Here is a 26,675-nt window from a genome sequence, read left to right on the forward strand (position 1 = left end):
CCAAATAAATACATTTGGTGACCAAAAAAAGAGAAAAATATTAGTAGTTTTTCAATAGGTATATTGAAAGATATATTTAAGAGTTCTCTAGTCTGCATCTAGACCTATATTTAAAACTAAAATCAATGAAAGGAAATCACTTCAAATAACCCAGAGACATACATATTAAGAAATATAGGGCTTCCCTGGTGGTGCAGTGCTTGAGAGTCCACCTGCCGATGCAGGGGACATGGGTTCGTGCCCCGGTCCGGGAAGATCCCACTTGCCACGGAGCAGCTAGGCCCGTGAGCCATGGCCACTGAGCCTGCGCATCCAGAGCCTGTGCTCCACAACGGGAGAGGCCACAACAGTGAGAGGCCCGCGTACCACAAAAAAAAAAAAGAAAGAAAAGAAAAGAAAAGAAAAAAAAGAAATATAAAAATGTTTCTGCCTTTTGATTATTAATCCCATTCCTGGGAACTAATCTCAACAAAATAAGAAGAATATAATAGGCACAGAAACATTTATAACAGTACTGTTACTATAACACAAACTCTAAATCAGTGCTACCTAAGAGTGTTTGCTACTGCTCAACTAAGTTTCCAAGTATACTGTTCAGTCAAATTGACATTTTCATAGCAAGATGTTCTCAATGAAGGAAGCACAGCACTGACTTCTATTCTGGAGCAAGCTCCTTGCTGGTTGTAAAACAGCACTCTGAGTAATAATGCTCTAAAGACCCAAAGTGTCCAACATAAGGACATAATTGGTAACCTGTGATATAACTCAAAGAAATACTGCATGAGCATAAAGTAGACTAACAGCTAACAATCATTCAGCTCTTACTATGTGCCAGGGACTGTACACAGTGTTTTACATACATTACCTCTTTTATCCTGGTAATCTCAGGTTCTATTACCTCCTTTTTGCAGATTAAGGAGTAAAGGTCAGAGAGGTTAGAGGACTGATCAAGGTTTAACAGCAGGTAGGAAGTGAAATCAGGACTCAAACTCAGGCATGTATGACTCCAAATCTTGATTACTCTATTATACTGCCTCCACAAAACTGAATATAAACTATGATTAACTATGTATACATGTAAGTAAAAATTTAAAGGAAAGAAAATGTAAATAAAACTTTAGGATGGTGAGACAAAGTAAATTTTTTAAAATGTCTTTTCATAACTTTTAAGAGTTCTAATAATAAATGTAAAATTCAAATAGTAAATTCAAAATTATAACTAAATGGACATTTATGAAATGACATCTCAGTTAAATATCTTGTAAAGCATTTATATACTAATTTTTGTTCAATTTTATATTAAGAATTTATTCTCTGCAAGACATTCCTCTTAGAAGATATATTTAAGAGTGGTTCTATAACTTGAGTGTGCACTGGAATCCTCTGGAGGGCTTGTGAAAACACAGATTTCCCACTCCAAGAGTTTCTCATTCAGTAGGCTTGGGGTGGGGCCTGAAAATTTGCATTTGTAACAGGTTCCCAGGGGATGCTGATGCTGCTGGCCCAGGGACTATATTGTGAGAACTGGTGCTATTAAAAAATTAACATCATCCTAAATCTAAATACCACTGTTATAATCAATTAAAAAATAAACAGTGCATTTCTCTGGATTACTTTAATGTGGTAAATAGGTTCTTGACAAAACACAGGCCAATGGAATTCATGCCATAGTTCATTCTCTTGAAGAATACAACAGTTTTTTGGTCCAATTCTTTCTCAGTCAAGAGCTACAAACTTTCTAAGGAGGGCAAATAGTTATACTTTAAGTGTCTATACTGATGGTATCAACTATCTGGGTATTTCCAGCCAAAACTGACTAAATTATTCTAAGTTGCTGAACTGTTTAAGGGTCTTGGAAATTAGTCTTGCTAAGCAAGCTAACAAATTTAGAATGAATAGTCATAAGTGCTAAAAAGAAACCATCATACAGCAGGCAGTATCATAGGTAAGTAATATCCATATCTCAGCTGACAATTAGCTTCCAATATTAAGAATAAGGAAGTGCTATTTCCGCCTCTCTAGAATGATTTGACCCCAATCAAGTAATCTATTATCATTTTTGCCCTCATGCATGCGGAGTATGCCATGAAACATACCTATGTTTCTGACCATGATTCCTTTAAGTTCATCCACTTGGGCTTGAGTCTCCATCACTTTATCTAGGCCCTTATTCTCGGAGTGATGCTTCTATAAAAGAATATGATTTAACTCATGATACCCAGACATTATTTACAATACAAAAACAAAAAGAAGAGGAATGACATTGAAGAATGCTATAAAACTGTCTTTATCTTTGGCACAAAAGATAGATGTCACTTCATTCAAAAATTGTTACCAAAAATATAGGCAAGCATAAAACTTGCTACCATATGAAATATAATTGTTATAGTATAAAAAGATCACCTTATTTTAAATGAAATAAAGCTAACCGTGTTACATCAAATATACATCTGAGACTCCTGGGGCAGAAGTAGGGTGTTATATAATCTGTGCTCAGACAAGGAAGAAAGGAAGAAAGACTGTAGTGGGGGCAGGGGGAACAGGACAGGGAAAGGGTACTCTAAATTTTCCCCCATTTCTTGGGTATGATGAGGTAGGGACTGGCCCAGCTTCTGAGCATCTGTTCTTGTTATCTGTTGGGATCAGAGTATGCATCCTATTTTCATTGGCTTCTTATAGGATCTAGAAATGTAAGACACTGAAGATAGTATATATATTTTGAAATTATTATCTATAGCAAACAATTGTGGACTGCTTAATACACAATATGCCAGTCACTTCACTGTGCTAAGTGCTTCAAATAAGGGATATTATTTAATCCATGCAAAAACTCTATGACGAAGATGCCATTTTTATTATCTCCATTTATAGTCAAGGATCCTGGCACAGATTTGTTTAGAGGTTCACACACACATCTGGAGCTAAAGACAAACCAGCTAAATTGAAAGTTTTGCTGCCAGCTAACCCTATTTACCTTTTCCCCCCCTTGTGATGAGAACTCCTAGGATTTACTCTCTTAACAATTTTCATACATAACATAAAGCATTATTAATTATATTTATCATGTTGTCCACTATATCCCCAGTATTTATCTATCTTATAACTGGAAGTTTGTACTTTTTGACTGCCTTCATCCAATTCCCCTCCTCACAACTCTGCTTCTCTGATCTATCTTTCTATGAGTTTGTTTTTAAAGTATGATTGACCTATAACACTATGTTATTTCCTGTTACACAACATAGTGATTTGATATTTCTACACATTTCAAAATGATCACAACAATAAGTTTAGCTATGATATGTCAAAATTCAAAGATATTACATAGTTATGACTATATTCCCAACACAGCACATTTCATACCTGTGACTCATTTATACTGCAACTGGAAGTCTGTAACTCTTAATCTCCTTCACCTATTCTTTCCTACCCCCAACATTCTCCCCTCAGGCAATCTATTTGTTCTCTGTATCTATAACTCTGTTAATGTTTGGTTAAGTTTGTTCATTTGTTTTGTTTTTTTAGATTCCACATATAAGTGAAATCATAGTGTTTGTCTTTCTCTGACTTATTTCACTTAGCATTATAGCCTCTAGATCCATCCATGTTGTTGCAAATGACAAGATTTCATTCTTTTATATGGCTGAGTAATATTCCTGTGTGTGTGTGTCTGTATGCCACATCTTCTTTATCCATTTATCTCTTGATGGGCATTTAGGTTGCTTCTATATCTTGGCTGTTGTAAATAATGCTGCGATGAACATAGGGGTGTATGTACCTTTTCTAATTACTGTTTTTGTTTTCTTTGGATAAATACCCAGGAGTGGAACTGCTGGATAATACAATAGTTCTATTTTTAACTTTTGGAGTAATCTCCATATTGTTTTCCATAGTGGCTGCACCAATTTACAATCCCATCAACAGTGCAGGAGGGTTCCCTTTTCTCCACATCCTCACCAACACTTGTTATTTGTTGCCTTTTTTGAAAATAGCCATTCTGACACGTGTGAGGTAATATCTCATTGTGGTTTTGATTTGCATTTCCCTGACAATTAGTGATGTTGAGCATCTTTTCATGTTGGCCATGAAAAGATGTTGGCCATCTGTATGTCTTCTTTGGAAAGACAGCTATCCAGCTCCTCTGCCCACTTTATAGTTGGTTTGTTTTTTATATGTTGAAGTTCTATCAGTTCTTTGCACATTGTAGATATTAAGCCCTTATCGGATATACTGTTTGCAAACATCTTCTCCCATTCGGTAGGCAGCCTTTTCATTTCGTTGGTAGTTTCCTTCACTGTGCAAAAGCTTTTCAATTTGATAAAGTCCCATTTGTTTATTTTTGGTTTTGTTTCCTTTGCCTGAGACATAGCCAAAAAAATATTATTAGTACCAATGTCAGAGAGCATACTGCCTATGTTTTCTTCTAGAAGTTTCATGGTTTCAGGTTTTATATTTAAGTCTTTAATCCATTTTGAATTTATTTTTGTGCATGGTGTAAGAAAGTAGTCCAGTTTGATTCTTTTGCTGTAGCTGTCCAGATTTCCCACACCATTTGGTGAAGAGGGAAAAAGACAGCTTTTTCCCCACTATATTCTTACCTCCTTTATCGTAGATTAATTGACCATATAAGCATGGGTTCATTTCTGGTCTCTCTGTTCTGTTCCATGGATCTATGTGTTTTTGTGACTGTACCATGCTGTTTTGACTACTGTAGCTTTGTAGTATAGTTTGAAATCTGGGCGTGTAACACCTCAAGCTTTGTTCTTCTTTCTCAAGATTGTTTTGGCTATTCTGCAACTTTTGCATCACCATACAAACTTTAGAATTATTTGTTATAGTTCTGTAAAAAATGTCATTGGTATTTTGATAGGTATTGCATTGAATCTGTAGATTGCCTTGGGTAGTATGGTCATTTTTAACAATATAAATTCTTCAAATCCATGAGCACAGTATATCTTTTCATCCGTGTCTTCTTCAATATCTTTCATCAGGGTCTTAATAGTTTTCAGAGTACAGGTCTTTTACCTCCCTAGTTAGATGTATTCCTAAGCATTTTATTCTTTTTGATGTGATGGTAAGGGGGATTGTTTTTAAATTTCTCTTTCTGATAGTTTGTTGTTAGTGTATAGAAATGCAACAGATTTCTATATATTAATTTTGTATCCTGCAATTTTACTGAATTTACTATTTCTAACAGTTTTTCTGGCAGTATCTTTAGGATTTGCTATATATAGTATCACATCATCTACAAAGAGTGACAGTTTTACTTTCGAATTTGGATTCCTTTTCTTTCTTTTTCATGTCTGATTACTGTGGTTAGGACTTCCAATACTATGTTGAACAAAAGTGGCAAGAGTGGGCACCCTTGTCTTGTTGCTGATCTTAGAGGGTTTTAGCTTTTCACCACTGAGTATGATGTTAACTGTGGGCTTGTCATATACAGCCTTTATTATTTGGGGGTATGCTCCCCCTTTGTTCAGAGGTTTTATCATAAATGGATGTTGAATTCTGTCAAGCTTTTTCTGCATCTATTTAGATGATCATATGGTTTTTATTCTTCAATTTGTTACTGTGGTATATCACATTGATTTCCAGATACTGAACCATCCTTGCATCTCTGGAATAAATCCCACCTGATCATGCTGTATGATCCTTTTCATGTATTGTTGAATTCAGTTTGTTAATATTTTGTTGAGGATTTCTGAATCTATGTTCATTAGTGATACTGGCCTGTAATTTTATTTGTGATATCTGTGTCTGGTTTTGGTGTCAGGGTGATGCTGACCTGTAGAATGAGTTTGGAAGTGTTCCTTGCTCTGCAATTTTTTGGAATAGTTTATGAAGGACAGGTGTTAACTCTTCTTTAAATGTTTGGTAGAATTCACCTGTGAAGCCATCTGGTCATAGACTTTTGTTTGTTGGAAGTTTTAAAATTACTGACTCAATTTCATTATTGGTAGTTGTTCTGTTCATGTTTTCTATTTCTTCCTGGTTCAGTCTTGTGAGATTGTACATTTCTAGGAATTTGTCCATTTCTCCTAGGTTGTCCACTTTATTGGCATATAATTGTTCATAGCAGTCTATTATGATCCTTTGTATGTCAGTGGTATCTGTTGTAACTTCTCCTTTTTCATTTCTGATTTTATTGATTTGAGACCTCTCTTTTTTTTCTTGATGAGTCTGGCTAAAGGTTTATCAGTTTTGTTTATCTTATCAAAGAACTAGCTCTTAGTTTCATTGATCCTTTCTATTGTTTTCTTAGTCTCAGTTTCATTTATTTCTGCTCTGATCTTTATGATTTCTTTCCTTCTACTAACTTTGGGTTTTGCTTGTTCTCCTTCTGGCTCCTTTAGGTGTAATGTTAGGTTGAGATTCTTCTTGTTTCCTGAGGTAAGCTTGCATTGCTATAAATGTCCCTCTTAGAACTGCTTTTGCTGGATCCTACAGATATTGAATCATTGTGTTTTCATTTTCATTTGTCTCCAGGTACTTTTTTAATTTCCTCTTTGATTTCTTCAGTGATCCATTGGTTGTTTAGTAGCATACTGTTTAGCCTCCATGTGTTTGTGTCTTTTGCAGTTTTTTTTCTTATAGTTGATTTCTAGCCTCATAGCATTGTGGTCAGAAAAAATGCTTGATATGGTTTCAATTTCCTTAAATTTGCTGAGGCTTGTTTTGTGGCCTAGCATGTGATCTATCTTGGAGACTGTGCCATGTGCACTTGAAAAGAATGTGTATTCTGCTGATTTTGGATGGAATGTTGTATATATGTCAATTAAGCCCATTTAGGTCTAATGTGTTGTTTAAGGCCAGTGTTTCCTCATTGATTTTCTATCTGGATGATCGGTCCATTGAGGTAAGTGTGGTGTTAAAGTCTCCTACTGGGCTTCCCAGGTGGCACAGTGGTTAAGAATCCGCCTGCCAATGCAGGGGACATGGGTTCGAGCCCTGGTCCGGGAAGATCCCACATGCTGGGGAGCAACTAAGCCCGTGTGCTACAACTGAGCCTGTGCTCTAGAGCCCGAGAGCCACAACTACTAAAGCCCTCAAGCCTAGAGCCCGTACTCCACAACAAGAGAAGCCACTGCAATGAGAAGCCCGCGCAACCCAACGAAGACCCAATGCAGCCAAAAGTAAAAAAATAAATTAATTTTTTTTTAAAGTCTCCTACTATTATTGTGTTGCTGTCAATTTCTCACTTTATGTCTATTAATATTTGCTTTGTGTATTTAGGTGCTCCTATGTTGGGTGCATATATATTTACAATTGTTATATCTTCTTGGATTGATTCCTTTATCATTAAGTAGTCCTTCTCTGTCTCTTGTTACAGACTTTGTTTTAAAGTCTATTTTCTCTGATATAAATATTGCTATCCCAGCTTCCCTTTCATTTCCATTTGCATGGTATACCTTTTTTATCCCTTCACTTTCTGTTTTCGTCTTCAGATATGAACTGAGTCTCCTGTAGGCAGTATATATATGGGTCTTGTTTTTGTATCCATTCAGCCACTCTATGTCTTTTGATTGGAGCATTTAATCCATTTACATTTAATTATTGACAGGTATGTACTTATTGTCATTTTGTTAACTGCTTTTCAGTTGTTTTTATACTTCTTTTTTGTTCTTCTTTTGCTCTCTTCCCTTGTGATTTGATGAGTATCTTAGTGTTATGTTCGGATTCCCTTCCCTTTTTTGTGTGTGTATCTAGTATAGATTTTTGGTTTGTGGTTACCATAACGTTTATATGTAGCAATCTATATATACATATGTGATTATTGTAAGTTGCTCATCTCTTAAGTTCAAATGCATTTTAACAACCCTGCATTTTTATGCCCCCTCCCACCACATTGACATATTTTACATCTTTTTTGTTTTGTGTATCCTTTATTGTGGTTATAGGTGATTTTACTCCTTTTTCTTGTAATCTTCCTCCTAGCTTTATATGTGGTTGGTTTACTACCTTTACTGTATATTTGCCTTTACCAATGAGATTTTTCCTTTCATAATTTTCATATTTCTTCTTGTGGCCTTTTCTTTTTTGCTTGGAGAAGCCTCTTTAACATTTCCTGTAAAGCTGGTTTGACGGTGCTGAACTCTTAGCTTTTGCTTTTCTGTAAAACTTTTGATTTCTCCACCAAAACTGAATGAAAGCCTTGCTGAGCATTCTTGGTTGTAGGTTTTTCCCTTTTATCACTTTAAATATATCGTGCCACTTCATTCTGGCCTGCAGGGTTTCTGCAGCAAAGTCAGTTGACAGCCTTATGGGAATTCCCTTGTATGTGACACTTTGCTTTTCCCTAGCTGCTTTTAATATTCTTTCTTTAATTTTTGCCATTTTAATTACAATGTCTTGGTGTGGTCCTCTTTGGATTGATCCTGTTTGGGACTCTCTGTGCTTCCTGGACCTAGATATCTGTTTCTTTCCCCAGGTTAAGGAAGTTTTCAGCTATTATGTTTTCAAATATGTTCTCTGCCCCTTTTTCTCTCTCTTCTCCCTCTGGGACCCCTATTATGCAAATGTTAGTACATTTGATGTTGTTTTAGAGGTTTCTTAAACAGTCCTCATTTCTTTTTATTCTTTTTTCTGTTCCACCTCAGTGATTTCAACTACTCTGTCTTCCTGCTCACTGATCCATTCCTCTGTATCATCTAATCCACTGTTGATTCCTTCTAGTGTATTTACTTCAGTTATTGTATTCATCTTTGTTTGGTCATTGTTTACACTTTCTCTTTGTTAAAAAATTCTAACTTCTCACTCTGTTAATCCAATCATCTCCTGGGTTCTTTGATCATCTTTACAATCACTACCTTGAACTCTTTATTCGGTAGATTGCTTATCTCCACTTCACTTAGCTCTTCTTCTGGGATTTTATCTTGTTTCTTCGTTTGGAACACGTTCCTCTGTGCCTTCATTTTTCCTAATTTCCTTTTTTTATTTCTATGTATTTTGTAAGTTGATTACATTTTCCGACCTTGAAGAAGTTGGCCTTTTCTAGGAGACGTCCTACGAGTCCCAGCAGTGCACTTCCCTCTGGTCACCAGAGCCGTATGCTATAAGGATACCTCCTACATGGGCTGTGTGGGTCCTTCTGTTGTGGCTGGCTGACTACTGTGGATAATCTGGTAGGCATGGCTGGTCCCCAGTCTGGCTGGTTGCCAGATCCTGCCTTGTGTGGAGGCTGTCAGCCGCTGGTGGGCAGGGCCAGGTCACAAGGCAGCTGGCTGTAGAGGTCCAGGGGATCCTGGGGTCTCTGGTTGCAGGGCCCTGGGGATCCCAGAGCTGGTGTTGGCCTGCTGATGGGCAGAGCTAGTTTCTGAGATGGCTGGCTGTGGAGTGTGGGGTGTCCCGAAGTTGGTGTTGGTCTGCTGGTAGGCAGGGCCAGTGCCCAGCGGGTCCTAGGGCTAGTGCAGGCACACTGCTATTCAGGGTCAGGTCCTGGGCCCTTTGTTGGGCAGAGCCAGGTCCTGGAGTAGCTGTAGGCTCAAGGGTTCTTAAGGCAACCAGCCTGCTGGTGGGTGAAGGTGTGTCCCTGCCTGGCTAGTTGCTTGGCTTGAGGTGTCCCAGTACTGATGCAGATAGGCTGATGGGCAGGGCCAGGTCCTGGCATTAATACGCTAGAGGGAAGATTCTAAAATGGTGCTTGCGAGCTCCATTAGTAAAGGATGGTAGAACAAGCTCCCAAAAAAGGCTGCCACCAGTGTCTATGTCCCCAGAGTGAGCTCCAGGTGCCTCCTGCCTCTCCAGGAGACTCTCCAAGATCAGCAGGTGGGTCTGATCCAGGCTCCTTTCAAATTACTGCTTCTGCTCTGGTTTCCAGAGCATGTGAGATTTTATACATGCTCTTTAAGAGTGGAGTCTATTTCCCACAGCCCTCTGGCACTCCTGAAATTAAGTCCCGCTGGCCTTTGAAGCCAAATGTTCTGGGGGCTCATCTTCCCAATGGAGGACCCCAGGGCTGGGGAGCCTCATGTGGGGCTTGGACACCTCGCTCCTTGGGGAGAACCTCTGCAATTGTAATTATCCATTTGTGGGTCACCCACCCAGAGGTATGGATCTTGATTATACTGTGTCTCTGCCCCTCTGTCTTACTGTGGTTCCTTCTTTATATCTTCAGTTGTATAAGATCTTTTCTACTAGTCTTCTGTTCTTTCTCATCAATAGTTGCTCTGTAAATAGTTGTAATAGTTGTAATTTTGGAGTGCCCATGGAAGGAGGTGAGCTCAGGGTCTTCCTATTCCACCATCTTGGCCACCAACCTGACCCTATTTACTTTCAAATGGGCACTGGTATATATTTTGCTGGTGATGTTTTACATAGCTTCACATATATGAATGTTTCCTAGCGGAAGTATGAAACAAACCAACTGATTGAATAATAAAGATTTATAACTATTTAAAGGAACTTCATCCCTACAGGATGCATATTTAGAAGTGTAATCCTCAAAAAGGGTATTAAAAAGGAGAAGTGAAAAGGAACGTATTCAATTACAGTAAGTCTCTTTTTCTCATTCACAACACCATCACAGATAAAACTTATGTCTTTGCACTCAAATAGTTTCATGGATAAAAGGTAACTAAGCATTTTTTTAAGGTCTCCACATCCTTAGTCATCAGGGAAATGCAAATTAAGACCACAATGAGATATCATTACACACCCACAAGGACGGATTACATTAAAAAGACAGACCATAACAAGTGTTGGCAAGTATGCAGAAACACTGCAAGTGCTAGTGGGAATATAAATGGTACAACCACTTTGGAAAAACGTTTGACAATTCATTACAAAATTAAACATCATTCACCATATGACCCAGCAATTCCATTCCTAGGTATTTACCAAGGAGAAATAAAAACACGTCTGCACAAAGATTTGTACATGGATGTTCATAACAGCTTTGTTTGTGATAGCTGAAAACTGGAAGTAACTCAAATATCCAGCAACAGGTGAATGGAGAAACAAATTGTGGTGTATGCATACAATACTACTCAGCAAAAAAGGAAACTACTGATTTATACAACATGGATGAATATCAAAAAGCTTACACTGACAAAACAAGGAAGACACAAAAGAGTATATAATGTATGATTCCATTGATAGGAAATTCTAGAAAAGATAAAACTAATTTATGGTGAAAGAAAATAGAGCAGTGGTGGCCTCAGGCAGAGTGATGGGGAGGGAACTGACTGCAAAGGGATATGAGGAATCCTTTAGGGTCATGGAGATGTTTTGTATCTTGAAAAGGGTGGTATCTCACGGGTGTATACATATGTACAACTTTACTGAGCGGATAATTAAGTATTCATACAGATGAGCAGACTTTCAAATGACTGAGCTGTTCAAAAATTAAATTTGCCTCGTGGGAGGGCAGAGGTTAATGTATAGGTTAAGAGGCCATTTGGCATGTTGAGTGGACTTACACATTAAATGGGTAGTTGAAGTAGATGATCTTTAATCTCTTTCCCAACCCTGAGATACTCTGAGCACCATTTATAGAGAATACCACCAATTATTCACTTTCCATCCTAAAATGGCCCCTGTATATATTTTTTTAATCAGGGAAGTTTTACTATCTTGGCATATAATAACACAATCAGAAAAATACACTGCAGGTCAGAGTCCCCTATATTCATGGTGCTTTAAGGTAATAAAGAAGATATGAATCAAATACTATATCCTGAGAAAGATCTTACCAGCTGTGCAGCCAAGACACTTGAGAACTCACTATTCATGGCATATGGGAGCGCTGTTTGTGCTCTTGAACCATATGTAGTCTGGAACCTCTTTTTTATCTCATTCAGAAAATTAAAGGCTCTGGAACGCTCAAAATCCTGAAAGGAGATCAACACAGAGTTTACCTTACAGTAAACAAAGACGATATGGATGATTAACAACAACCAGAAGAACAGCTAACATTTACTAACAACGATTCTATGAGGAGGAACTGACCTCATTTTACTGATAAAGAAACAAAAGCTCTGAAAAGGTAACTAACTTGCCAAAGGTGAAACAACTAGTAAATGAAAGAGCTGAGAGTCTAATCCAAATATGTTTGATTACTGCCAACTAAGATAACAGTACCTAGGTTAGCTTCTTGAGAGCAGGAATTGGGTTTTACTCCATCTATATCTTTCACAGGATCTATTAGAAAGCCCAGCACAAGAAGATGCTTAAGAAATCCATAATAGTACAGTCTTTCACATACAAAGATAACACTATTGACATAAAGTTTGAATTGATTTTTTTCAATAGTGGTGGTACATTTGAAAAGATCAAGGGATGTACTCTTATCTAGTCCCAGTCAAAATGTGTGTGTGTGTGTGTGTGTGTGTGTAACATATATACAAAAATATAATTATAGCTCAAGAAATATAAGACTCAACTCTGAGCATCCCAAATTTAGTGATATTTCTCACCTACTCCAAGCACTTTCACATCAGTCATTTCAGATATAGCTGTATTTTTAAAATAATTTTAGAAAATACTGTGAAATCAGGGAATATAAATCATTGTGATGATCACTGTGGTTGACACTCATCTCCATTTCACCTAAGATGATTAGTCTAAGCCAAGAGTTCTTAAAGTGGGGTCAATGGTCCAAATTCAAGGAGCTGATGTACTTGGATGAAAAAAAAATCTCATCATTATTTTCACCAATCTTTAACTCAAATTTCAATTGTGAATGTGGTAACAAACCGGAGAAGTATTTAACAGTACCTGTGACTTTGTCACCAAGAGAAGTCTTTTTTTCATATACCATCAGTTATAAACATCTCTCAAAATATTATTTATACTCATCACCACATCAAAATAATTTTTATTTATTAGACCCATGAGTAGAACTTGTTATTTAATGAATTCATAAAGAAGCATATACATTACTATATCAATATTTAAAATATTTTGAATACTGTATTTCAATATAATTGGTTTTGTTTATAATCACACATTTAAAAAAATTCTGGGAGGGGCCCATGAGTGCCAAAGGGGTCTGTGACACAATAAACGTAAGAACCCTGACCTATGGCAATCATGCCAATTCCATGCCTCTTGTCAGTGATCAATTTAGAAATAAATACTTAACCTAGTCCTAGCCAATAAGTCATGAAAAGAAGTCTACTTTGAAAGCGCGGGGAGGGGAGGGTGTGCATCTGGGAAGTTTCCTCATTCATACAGTAAGAGACTTGAGAAGACGTAGTCCGTCTTTTTTGGACACAAATAAATAAGCATGTGGCTCCATGCAACCATAAGGGGAATGTGTCCAGGAAGAAGCTAACACTAGGATTGCAGAGAGGAGAAAGGACCTTGATGACCACCGTTAAGTTATTGAGCATTTTCCATCTAGAAGCTACAAATACTCAAAAACAACCTACCAATGTGAACTACAGGTTTACAAAGCTGATCATAATGTATTGTGATTTTGTTTTCCCAAAGTCCACATACATTAAAAGAAATTCACTATTGATTGGAGGAGTGAAATAATCTATTTACTATTTCAGATAAATAAATTTTGAGGGGGTCTGATACCAAAGAATCATAATTATGAACACCAATTCTCACTACACAATAAAATAAATGTAGAAATTACAAGAGGTTAAGCTAAAACTCTACAAAACCAAGCTGATTTGCATATACCCAGATATCAACTTTTATTTTGTTTTGCTGCTCTATATGATAAATACAAAGTATAGAAAAAAATTTCCAGCTACAGACATTATATTCACATCACCTTTACCCACCACAGATACAGATAATTAAGAACCAGCTCTATTAACATTACACATACTTAAATAGCAACATGTCTTCAAGTTACTTACATCATCAGTGATACAAAGATATACAATCCTGTCTTGGCAGATGTAATGAAACAAATAACTGTAGAATAAAAGATATAAAACTTACTGTGGTTATGAGTAATATCCCTTTCACTTCTATCTATGTATAAGAAATTTTAGTACTGCCAACGTGACCATATTATTTATAGATACTGTCTATTCTCCCTCTCCCCTATATACATGTTCCTCTGAAGTCAAACTGATAGAAATAAATAAGAAATTAAAACAAGCTACATAGTGCAATGTTATGCACATTACCCATTAAAATAATAACTGCAAAAGCATAATTGGACTTTTTTTTTTTGGCTGTGCCACGTGCCTTGCAGGATCTTAGTTCCCCAACCAGGGATTGAAACTGGGCCCTGGCAGTGAAAGCGCCAAGTGCTAACCACTGGACCGCCAGGGAATTCCCAGATACTTAAGGTTTGAACAAGAGATGACATCTGAGGGACACGTAATTAAGAATAACCCCCAAATGGGCCATACAGTCTTCTTTGACTTCTCCTAAGATTTCATAGCAAACACTTTTTCTACTGAATACTCAACAGTAACATTTATTTGTCATCTACTTTGAACTAGTCACTGGGCTAGGTGCTGAGGATACAAATAAGCAAAACCATCAGTCCCTGCCTTTACAGAGATGAAAGTGCAGGCAATTGTGGAACAAACATAGTAAGCAGGATGATAAGGAGTTAAGGGTAGTACATGGTGCTGTGAGGACATAGAGGTGACACCTAACAGAGTTTGTCAAAGGGTAACAGGAAAACATCCTGGAGCAAGTGATGTTTGAGCTGAGACCTGAAGACTAAGTAAGAGACGGCAAAAAGAACAAGCAAGAGTGTTCCAGAGTGAGAGACCAACAAGCTTAAGGGCTTTGAGATAAAAGAGCAAATACTGGGTTTAAAAGTAAAATTAGTTAATATGACTAGAGCAGTTGTCCCCAACCTTTTCGGCACCAGGGACCAGTTTCGTGGAAGACAATTTTTCCACAGGCGGGGAAGGGGTGATGGTTCAGGCGGTCGTGCGAGCGACTGGGAGGATGGTTCAGGTGGTAATGAATGTGAGCGAGCAATAGTTCAAGCAGTAATGCGAGTGATGGGAGTGATGGGGAGCAACAGATGATGTTTTGCTTGGTCACACGCCACTCACCTCCTGCTGTGTGGCCCGGTTCCTAACAGGCCTTGGACCACCACCGGTCCGCAGCCTGGGGCTTGAGGACCCCTGGACTAGAGTACAGAATGTAAGGAAAAAATAAACTGCTTGCACAAATGAGGTTGTAAGTAAGCAAATATCATGCTGTATAAGACTTTCAAACCTCACTATGCATTATCCTAAGAACAATGAACAAGCATCAAAGGGCTTTAGCCTGGGAGTGTGATCAGATTTGCCATATAAAAGGATGCTTAGGCTAAAGTGTGGAGAACTGACCGAAAGGAGGACCAGACAGAAGACTGTTGAAGTAGAACAGTGAGAGAAACAAACTAAAGTACTATGGGCAGTGAAGAAGGGACTGAGAAGAAATAATAGCACTTGATGACTGGCTACTGGGGGTGAGGCAGAGGGATAAGTCTATTTTGCTTCCCAGACTTCCACCCTGGGCAAGTAGATAGACAAGAATACTTGCTGAATTGTATTATTAATGTTCACATAGAGGCTTGATATGAATTACAAGGAGGTACGGGAACTCAGGCAAAATGTCTTCCTCCACCACTGAAATTGCTGACATCAACTCCACCAATGATTTCCACACTGCATATTCAGTGGCTCTCTCTGACACATTTGATAGTGCTGATCACTTCCTTCCTCTAGAAAGTGTTTTCTCTCCACTAGATTTCTTAACACCAGGCTTGCCTGGTTTATATGGTAGTCTCTTTCGCTCTCTGTTGATGTCTTGCAGCATCCGGAGCCCCCTGCTTTTCTCACACACCTTCCCTGGAGGGTGGCATCCACTCTCTTGTTTTGCTGTCGATATCTGTTTTCAGCTACTACAATAATAATGATTCCCAAATCGAAATCTGACCTATCTCCCGAGCTCCAGGCCTGCATACGCTACTGTCTACTAGACATATCCAACAGGAGTACCACAGACAACTTAAACACTACAGGTGCAAAAATGAAAGTCATCATTTCCCCCACAAAATCTGTTTCTCCTAAACCACACTTGGGAGTATGTTGGTGCAAAGACCACAGAAGGTAATGAGATATGGTCCTTGCCATCAAGGAGCCTATAGTCAGAGGACAGAGACAAAAAATAAAGATAGCAATTATAACACTGCTTCATAAGTGTTACAATATGAATAAACACAGGATGCTATGGAGACACACAAAAAGGGGGCACCTGGCCCAGTCTTGGAATTCGGGGGTTTCCAGAAGAGGAAACGTATAAGCTCAGGAAGACAAACTCAGATTTTTAAAAAGTAACAGCTATTGCAAGGCTAGGAAGAGAGAAAGAACCCAACACTGAAATGCACGTAGCTGAGTATGGCTGGAGAACAAAACTGAGGGCTCAAGTAAAGAGAGATAAGGCCAGAGAAGGGAGCAGGGGCAGATCCTGAAGAATCTTTCAAGTAGTGTTAAGGAACTTTACCCTGAGTACCTGCTGAAGGAAGGGACATGATCAGAACTGCCCTTTAATCAGAAGGATTAAAGTGACAATTAAGAAAGTATTTCATTTGGAACCTGTAAAATGAGCAAAAATTTACCGGGGGCCTAGGAATGGAAGGACATTCCAAGACACAAAATCATGAAAAAAAGTATACCAAAGCTTGAAATAACATAGATAGGTCAGGTAATGACAAAGATTTCTATAGAGATAAGGAAAGAAAAGTCAGGAATAGACAAAATTGTGAAGGCTGAGTTTGGGCTTTATTCTAAAAGCAATGGGTTTTAAGCAAGAAAGTATAATCATAGGAAAGTGAAATACAGATTTAAGGAGGGATCAACTAGAAGCAGAAAAACCAGCTAGGAGGAGGTTATTAGAAATGCGAAACAATGAATGCCTGAACAGACGCTATGACAAGTGAGGATAGAGGAGATTGAAATACCTCCTGGAGGAGAATGGCAAGGATTTGGTTAAGGAGTCAAATATGATTCTGAAGTTTTAGGCTTAGCCAACTGAATGACTGGTGATGCTATTAAAGAAAGAAAGAAAGAGCAAAAGGAAGGTCAGATTTCAGGGAGAAATGATTTTCATACAGTAAAATGTACTTTTTTCTGTTGGTGTACAGTAATAAAAGATATTTTATTCCCAAACTGATTGGGATGATGGAACATGATTATAGGAAAGAAACTAAGGCAGAGGGTTAAAAAGAAAAGACAACTCAGTGATAGAGACTTACTCCAAAGGATACCGGGTAGGACTGGGTCAGGATGCTGGTGGAAAGACACAGCAGATGGATAACATCACTTTCTTGCACTATAACCACATTTTCATTGGATTACATAGTCTAGCTTCTCTTGTAGCTATAGATATGGCTAGTGACTAAGTTCTGCCTGATAAAATATGAGTGGAAGAAACATGCCCTACTTCCCAGCCTTGCCTCTACAAAGATGACATGTGCTTTCCCTGAGCACTTTCCTGCGAACTGACTAGAAACACGATCGTTGAGCCCAATAAATTTTTGAAGAAACCCTAAAGCCATACTCACGAGAAACTGAGGTCATTTAACCCAGAGGTAACTTCTTAGTCCCTAAACTACACCAGGAAGTGACAGACTACAAAACCTATACAGTTCCCAAAGATGACACACTAACACCCATTCTGGATGTGGCCAGAGAGGATAATGGACCAGGAAGAGCCTCCTGGAGAAGAAAGGGAGAAAAGATGAAGAATTTCTTCCAAGAAAGCAGAAGCACTAACCACTCCCAGGTCAGAATAAGAGTCTCTGAAATTGCTGTGGAGTAGTTATTTGAATATTGCTAAGAAGCAGTGACATCTACGTGTTTCTTGTTCTTCCCTTTTCTAAATCGAGGTTTACAACTTCCACTTGGTGATGCTGTTCTTATTCCACCAATGTCTATTGGGTTGGTCTGATGAAACAGGGAGATCATATGACTTGTCTTTTAGTTTGTTGTTAATGGGCCACAGGAGCCACTCCTGTGCATGATGGAGAGGACTGCGTATCACTCGGACTGTCTGGACCTGGAGCTGGACACAGCGATCAGATGAGTCTTTGGGGCCACCTCCTGCAGAGAGGAGGTATGCTCCATGTTTGGGAAGAAGAGTACATCCTAATATTTTGGTGGCCCAGAAGAGTAGACTGGAAGATTGCAAGTTGTCTCCTGATGTCCTATAACTTCCTCCAGAGTAACAGAGTTTTAGCTGAGCATATGGCTGCACAGCTAGAGATGACAAATTCTAGTCTCCACTCCAGCTAGGTTAGCTACATAACTATGCAGTCAACAATAAACTGTCAGGCCACTTCTGGGCTTTGCCTTTAAAAATACTGGGCAAGCACAGGGAAGTAACAAGAACAGAAGAAGCTGCCTTGGCCAGAGTTGGAAGGCACTAATGAAAAATGGCAGAGCCACCCCACCAGTCCCGAAGCACTCATCTCTGGGCTATCTCATAAATTAATACTGTATTTTGGGTTCTCTCTCTTACAGCAGCTTAGACTACATCCTAAATTATACAAGGAGTTGGCCCTGGAAACCAATAAGGACCTCCTTCTGAGATAGGGTCTAAGGAAATTAGGATGAGTTAGGTAACCAAAGATTGTTAAGTACTGAGGAGGAAGGTTGAGGCACTTTTTATGATTACTAAGATTTCCCACCTATGCCCCCTCCAATTCATTCTCCAACCAGCCACGACAGTGATTTTTCTAAAGCAAAAGCTTACCAAGTCACACCCCAGCTGAAAACTTTCAATGCCTTCCCATTGCCCATACGGTAAAGTACAACCCCTTAACATGGCCTATGAGGCCCTACAGGACTTCTCTTCTGTCGGTCTCTCTAGCTTTATTTTCACCATGTTGGGCACCAGTCACAGACAAACACCTGCAGTTCGCTAAATATGCCTCCATACTTCTCTACCAGCTGTTCCTTCTACCTGGAATACCATCCCCCTATCCACTAGCTTCTACCCTCTACTGTGATTACCTATGGATTTGACTGTCTCCTTCATTAAACTATAACCTCCATGAGGGCAAATACTGAGTGATTTCTTGTATCCCCAGCACCAAGCAAAGCGTCTGGCGATAGTCAAGTGCTCAGTAAATATTTACAGAAAGAATGAAAGAAAAAAATATTCTTTATCTTAACTACATCAAGTTTCACATGTACTAGAGCTCTATAGCAAAGTCACTTTTATATCTAACATTTCCATATCTTTCTTTAAAATATTAATATCACTTTGATGACAGAATAAAATAATTTTTAGTTAAATTTAAAATTAATAGAACCAGACATTTTCTAAGCTGGTAAAGATTATTGTTCTGTCAGCTTATTCAGATTATCTACTGAGAAGCTTGCTTTTCTAGTTTTCTACTTTTCTGATTATAATAATATAATTCACTTCTTTCACCCGCTACCCACACAGAGCAGAACTCACTTGCCGTGTGAGTACGTTAGCTTGTTATTTTCAGAAGGTATCTTAGCCAGAATCTGCTCTGTCACCTCCAGGAAGTTGCCTCCACACCAAGCATGTTTGGCAAGGATAGTGGTTCCCCTGGCAACAACAGCGAAAAGAATGGCCATGGCTTCGATCTATCAAAAGGAAAAAAGACACATAAGACTTAGAATATTTCTTTGACATAATCTTTCAAAAGTAACTTACTATCGTTATCAACATCCATCTGGAGACAGTACTGACCAAGGCACTGTAACATTAAACAGAACAGACTTAACAACAGACTTAACAAAATCACAGTCTTCTACAAACTTATAACCTAAACCACACTGATATGCATTCATATTTAGAGAAAAACCAAATGCATACACATAATATATTTTTATGTGTGTGTGTATATACAATGTAATGTATATGTGATACATGCATACATACACATACATTACACTGATACACAGGTTGCATTTACAAATTACACAGCACAAACTGTTATCATCCTCTGAAAAGCAATGACCATAGATGGCAAAGGGACATAAAAATGTCTTCATCGGGCTTCCCTGGTGGCGCAGCGGTTGAGAGTCCGACTGCCGATGCAGGGGACACGGGTTCGTGCCCCGGTCCGGGAGGATCCCACATGCCGCGGAGCGGCTGGGCCCGTGAGCCATGGCCGCTGAGCCTGCGCGTCCGGAGCCTGTGCTCCACAACGGGAGAGGCCACAACAGTGAGAGGCCCGCGTACCGCAAAAAAAAAAAAAAAAAAAAAAAAAAATGTCTTCATCCTTTAATAAAGTAATCCCATCCTGAAAATTTATCCTAGGGAAATAGTTCAACAGCAGTTAGATTCCATATTCACTAATATACCTATTAACAATAATAATAGCCCATATTTATTAAGCACTTACTATGCACCAGGCACCATTTTAAACACTTAATTTAATCCTTACATCAATGAAATTAATACACTATCATGATACTTACATTAAAATGAGGAAAATGAAGTATAAATGACTTAAATAATTTGTCCAGAATTACAGAGCTAGTAAGTGGTAAAAGATGGTATTTAAACCCAGGCAGTATGGTTCTAGAACTCACAATTTTATCCCTATACTATATTCTGCCTGTCCTACGAAGGCATTATCCATCACAGAAATAAACTGAAAATAACCCGAATCTTCTGCAAGAGAGGAATGCTTCTATAAATTATGGTAAGATCCTTTATAAACAAAATAGTTCTAAAACAATACAGAATGAGTTTAAGATTACAGTAATACCTTGGAGGTATTGCAAGTTCAGTTCCAGACCACCGCAATAAAGCAAATATCACAATAAAACAAGTAACATGAATTTTTTGGTTTCCCAGTGCATACAAAAGTTATGTTTACACTATGCTGTAGTCTATTAAGTATGCAATAGCATTATACCTAAAAAAACACAATGTACATGTCTTAATTTTAAAAAACTTAATTGCTAAAAAATGCTAACCGTCATCTGAGCCTTCAGGGAGTCACAGCAGTAACACCAGAGATCACTGATCACAGATCACCATAACAAACATACTGAAAAAGTTTGAAATATTGCAAGAATTATTAAAATGTGACACAGAGACACGAAGTATGCAAAATACTGTTGGAAAAATGGCACTGACAGACTTGTTCAATGCAGGGTTGCTACAAACCTTTGATTTGTTAAAAAAACAAAAACAACAACAAAAAACCCCAGCAATATCCGTGAAGCACAATAAAGCAAAGTGCAATAAGAAGAGGTATGCCTGTATTTTCCTCATGTTTATGAATTTGTACTATTTTTTTTCCCCACAGAATAGCCTGGTTTCTCTTATTTAATGGCATGAACTTATAAAAGAGATGAACGAATATCTTCCTATTCTTCAACTAACTCTTCAACCTAATGTTATTTGTTAACATGTTCAGTTTCATCCAATAAGCCAGAGTCATCTTGGGTGGCAAAGTGAGAGTCACTTATTAAAAATTCAAATCCTTGGTATAATTCCCTGAAATTCTGATTCAGTAGGCCTGAGGTGGGGCCCTGGAATATATACTTAAGAGCCAAGCCTGTCTGGATGCAGGTGATTCACATGACCACGTTTTGTGAAACACAGGAACTATAAAATGCTTGAGGTCAGGGAATCCACTGATTCCCTCTTGGAATGCCTTTGGTATGAAGGACAGCATACAGAACAGAAATGCTCATGTGTCTCTTGAGCTGAACTCCTCTTGGAGTCTCTTCATTGCACTCTCTAAATGAAGGTGTTTCGCAGGGTTGTGTCCTCAGCCATCTTCTTTCTGGATTTCTCCACACACATATGTAGTAGCATGTTATAATTTCCAAATGACTTTCTCATACACTATATCCCTTGAACCTAAAAGCCTCAACTGACCATGTAACATGCTCCAGGTACTGTTCCATTTCTTAAAATTATCATCTACACACTATCTCTGCTTCTCTATCTTCTTTTAATTCTTCTCTTCTATAATCTGGCTTTTCCCCTCAACACTCCACAAAACCATGCTTGTCAAGATCACCAACAGCCTCTACATTGCAAACTTCTGTGGTCATTTCTCTATTCTCACCTTACTTGACCTCTCAGAAATAGTCAACACATCTGAATAACCCTCCTTCTGGGAACACTCCTAAATGTCTGGCTGTTCCTTCTGTCTTCTTGCTGAATCCTTCTCCTCTAGCTGACCTCTAAATGTTGACTTTCCATGGGTACTGGTTCTACACTCTCTTATCCTAGATGAGCTCATCTAGACCTGCCATTTTAAACATGCTTTATTTGCTGAAGATACATTGCATACAGAAAAAACCAAAGGCACAACCAAAGTTGAGGGAAAAACCAAAGACAAAACACAAGGCATACCAAATAGTTGAGGGAAAGGTAGATGAATAGAGGCCCACAAAGAAGATGGAGGAGGACCAACCAGGAAAGTGAAAGGAAAGCCAGAAGAGTATGGTGGCCTTGAAGCCAAAGGAAAAGAAACCTTGAAGAAGGAACAAGTGTCACCTCCCAGCTCTGTTCACTGATACACAGTATTAAGACTATAAAACAGTCACTGAAATTTTATAAGGAAGGAGGTCATTGGGAAGGGTCAAAGAGACATGCAGTGGAGTGGGAAAAAAACACAAAGAGAAACAGAGATGAGAAATCATATGGTCCCTGAGACAAAGAGATGAAAAGGTAGCAGCCTCAGTCCTTTAGCAGCTTCAAGAAGAAAACTGAGTTTAGCAACAATACAAAAAGATCTAGTGTGCTAGCGGACCATAAGTTCGTTATGAAGTGTTATGATGTAATTGCTTAAAATGCTTATGTAATCTTAAATTACATTAAGAAACAGGGTATCTTGATCTCTTTAAGTACTATTGCCATTATACTCTGTGCTATTTAGAACACATGTGTAATACTGAGTTCAGTTCTAGGTACAGTATTCTAAGACTGGACAGAAGGGCAAAGTATGGTGAGAGACCTGGAGATTGTATCACTTGAAGAATGGCTAGAGGAACTAGAAATATTACACATGAAAAAGACAGCAATCTTCAAGTTTATATAAAGTATAGTCACCTAGAAGAGGGAGGACATTATTTGGAATATAACTAGGAACAGTGAATATAAGTTATAAGGATAGCTATGTAAGTTATGCATAGCAGTGTTTTATTCAATAAAAGCAGTCCTCAATTTTAAAAATGCCTATTAAACATTGGGTACATCGCAACCGAAACTTTACTTTCCTCTCAGATGTCACTAATAAACATTTCTTGAGGGAACCTTCAAGATAGCACAGGAGTAAGATGTGAAAATCACCTTCCTCCCCACAAATATATCAAAAATACATCTACATGTGGAACAACTCCTACAGAACACCTACTGAACACTGGCAGAAGACCTCAGACTTCCCAAAAGGCAAGAAAATCCCCACGTAGCTGGGTAAGGCAAAAGAAAAAGGAAAAAACAGAGACAAAAGAATAGGGATGGGACCTGCACCTCTGGGAGGGAGCTGTGAAGGAGGAAAAGTTTCCACACCCTAGGAAGCCCCCTTCACTGGTGGAGATGGTGGGGGAAGCTTCAGAGCCACGGAGGAGAGCGCAGCAACAGGGGTGCAGAGGGCAAAGCGGAGAGATTCCTGCACAGAGGATCGGTGCCCACCAGCCTCACCAGCCTGAGACGCTTGTCTGCTCACCCACTGGGGTGGGTGGGGGCTGGGAGCTGACTGGACCTGCCTAAGAGGCAAGAGACCACTGTTTTGGGGTGCGCAAGGAGAGGGGATTCAGAGTACCGCCTAAACGAGCTCCAGAGACGGGCGCAAGCCATGGCTATCAGCTCGGACACCAGAGATGGGCATGAGATGCTAAGGCTGCTACTGCAGCCGCCAAGAAGCCTGTGTGCAAGCACAGGTCACTATCCACACCTCCCCTCCCGGGAACCTGTGCAGCCCACCACTGCCAGGGTCCCGAGATCCAGGGACAACTTCCCTGGGAGAACACACGGCGTGCCTCAGGCTGTTGCAACGTCATACTGGCCTCTGCGGCCACAGGCTTGTCCCACATTCCGTAACCCTCCCTCCCCACACTGGCCTGAGTGAGCCACAGTCCCCTAATGAGCTGCTGCTTTAACCCCGTCCTGTCTGGAAGGAACAGATGCCTGAGGACGACCTACATGCAGAGGCGGGGCCAAACCCAAAGCTGAACCCCAGGAGCTGTGCGAACAAAGAAGAGAAAGGGAAATTTCTCCCAGCAGCCTCAGGAGCAGCAGATTAAATCTTCACAATCAACTCGATGTACCCTGCATCTGTGGAATACCTGAATAGAAAATGAATCATCCCAAAGTTGAGGCGGTGGACTTTGGGAGTAACTGACTTGGGGTCTGCTGTCTGGAACTGATTTCAGATTTTTATGTTTATCTTAGTATAGTTTTTAGCACTTATTATAATTAGTGGATTTGTTTATTGGTTTGGTTGCTCTCTTCTTTTTTTCATTATTACCTTTTTATTTTAATAATTAAAATTTATTTTTATTTTAATTATTAAAAAAACTTTTTATTATTATTCTTTTTTTCTCTTTTTCTTCTGAGCCGTGTAGCTGACAGGGTCATGATGCTCTGGCCTGGTGTCATGCCTGAGCCTCTGAGGTGGGAGAGCTGAGTTCAGGACATTGGACCACCAGAGAACTCGTGGCCCCACGTAATATCAATCAGCGAGAGCTCTCCTAGGGATCTCCGTCTCAACGCTAAGACCCAGCTCCACCCAACAGCCAGCAAGCTCCAGTGCTGGATGCCCCATGCCAAACAACTAGCAAGACAGGAACACAACCCCACACATTAGCAGAGGGGCTGCCTAAAGTCATACTAAGTTCACAGACACCCCAAAACACACCACTGGTTGCGTCCTGCCCACCAGAAAGACAAGATCCAGCCCCGCCCACCAGAAAACAAGCACATGTCCCCTCCACCAGGAAGCCTACACAATCCACTGAACCAACCTTACCCACTGGGGGCACACACCAAAAACAACGGAACTACGAACCTGCAGCCTGTGAAAAGGAGAACCCCAAACACAGTAAGTTAAGCAAAATGAGAAGACAGAGAACACAGCAGATGAATGAGCAAGGTAAAAACCCACCATACCAAACAAATGAAGAGGAAATAGGCAGTCTACCTGAAAAAGAATTCAGAGTATGATAGTAAAGATCCAAAATCTTGAAAACAGAATGGAGAAAATACAAGATATTTAACAAGGGCCTAGAAGAACTAAAAAGCAAACAAACTATGATGAACAACACAATAAATGAAATTAAAAATTCTCTAGAAGGAATCAATAGAAGAATAACAGAAGAACAGATAAGTGACCTGGAAGATAAAATAGTGGAAATAACTACTACAGAGCAGAATAAAGAAAAAAGAATGAAAAAAATTGAGAACAGTCTCAGAGACTGCTGGGACAACATTAACCACACCAAGACACAAATTATAGGGGTCCCCAGAAGGAGAAGAGAAAAAGAAAGGGGCTGAGAAAATATTTAAAGAGATTACAGCTGAAAACTTCCATAACATGTGAAAGGAAATAGTCAATCAAGACCAGGAAGCGCAGAGAGTCCCATACAGGATAAATCCAAGGAGAAACACATCAAGACACATATTAATCAAACTACCAAAAATTAAATACAAAGAAAAAATATTAAAAGCTGCAAGGAAAAAGCAACAAATAACACACAAGGGAATCCTCATAAGGTTAACAGCTGATCTTTCAGCAGAGACTCTGCAAGCCAGAGGGAGTGGCAGGACATATTTAAAGTGATGAAAGGGAAAAACCTACAACCAAGATTACTCTACCCAGCAAGGATCTCATTCAGATTAGACAAAGAAATCAAAAGCTTTACAGACACACAAATTTAAGAGAATTCAGTACCACCAAACCAACTTTACAACAAATGCTACAGGAACTTCTCTAGGCAGGAAACACAAGAGAAGGAAAAGACCTACAAAAACAAACCCAAAACAACTAAGAAAATGGTAATAGGAACATACGTATCAATAATTATCTTAAATGTAAATGGATTAAATGCTTCAACCAAAAGACATACACTGGCTGAATGTATACAAAAACAAGACCCGTATATATGCTGTATACAAGAGACCCACTTCAGACCTAGGGACACATACAGACTGAAAGTGAGGGGATGGAAAAAGATATTCCATGCAAATGGAAATCAAAAGAAAGCTGAAGTAGCAATTCTCAGATCAGACAAAATTGACTTTAAAATAAAGACTAAAACAGGAGAAAAAACGGACACTACATAATGATCAAAGGATCAAACCAAGAAGAAAATATAACAATTGTAAATATTTATGCACCCAACCTAGGAGCACCTCAATACATAAGGGGAAATCGACACTAACACACTATTAGTAGGGGACTTTAACACCCCACTGTCACCAATGGACAGATCATCCAAAATGAAAATAAATGACACATTAAACAAGACAGACTTAATTAAAATGTATAGGACATTCCATCCAAAAACAACAGAATACACTTTCTTTGCAAGTGCTCATGAAAAATTCTCCAGGATAGATCATATCTTGGTTCACAAATCAAGCCTCAGTAAATTTAAGAAAATTGAAATCATACCAAGTATCTTTTCCGACCACAACTCTATAAGACTAGATATCAATCACAGGAAAAAAAACTGTAAAACATACAAACACATAGAGGCTAAACAATACGTTACTAAATAACCAAGAGATCACTGAAGAAATCAAAGAGGAAATCA

General features: G+C 38.9%; 1 protein-coding gene across 1 annotated transcript in view; it reads right to left on the reverse strand.

Annotated features, from left to right (window-relative positions):
* The window catches only part of VAMP7 (vesicle associated membrane protein 7), a 65,902-nt gene that overhangs the window by 31,506 nt on the left and 7,721 nt on the right, over positions 1-26,675 (reverse strand). Inside the window, exons 2-5 of the mRNA XM_060001823.1 lie at positions 19,378-19,532; positions 13,812-13,869; positions 11,688-11,825; positions 2,097-2,187 (exon numbers count right to left, since the gene is read on the reverse strand). Coding sequence (XP_059857806.1) covers positions 2,097-2,187; positions 11,688-11,825; positions 13,812-13,869; positions 19,378-19,523 — 433 coding nt within the window. The 5' untranslated portion in view covers positions 19,524-19,532. The remainder of the gene's footprint in view (positions 1-2,096; positions 2,188-11,687; positions 11,826-13,811; positions 13,870-19,377; positions 19,533-26,675) is intronic.

Source organism: Delphinus delphis, chromosome X, assembly GCF_949987515.2.
Source record: "Delphinus delphis chromosome X, mDelDel1.2, whole genome shotgun sequence".
In the NCBI taxonomy this organism is placed as follows: domain Eukaryota; kingdom Metazoa; phylum Chordata; class Mammalia; order Artiodactyla; family Delphinidae; genus Delphinus; species Delphinus delphis.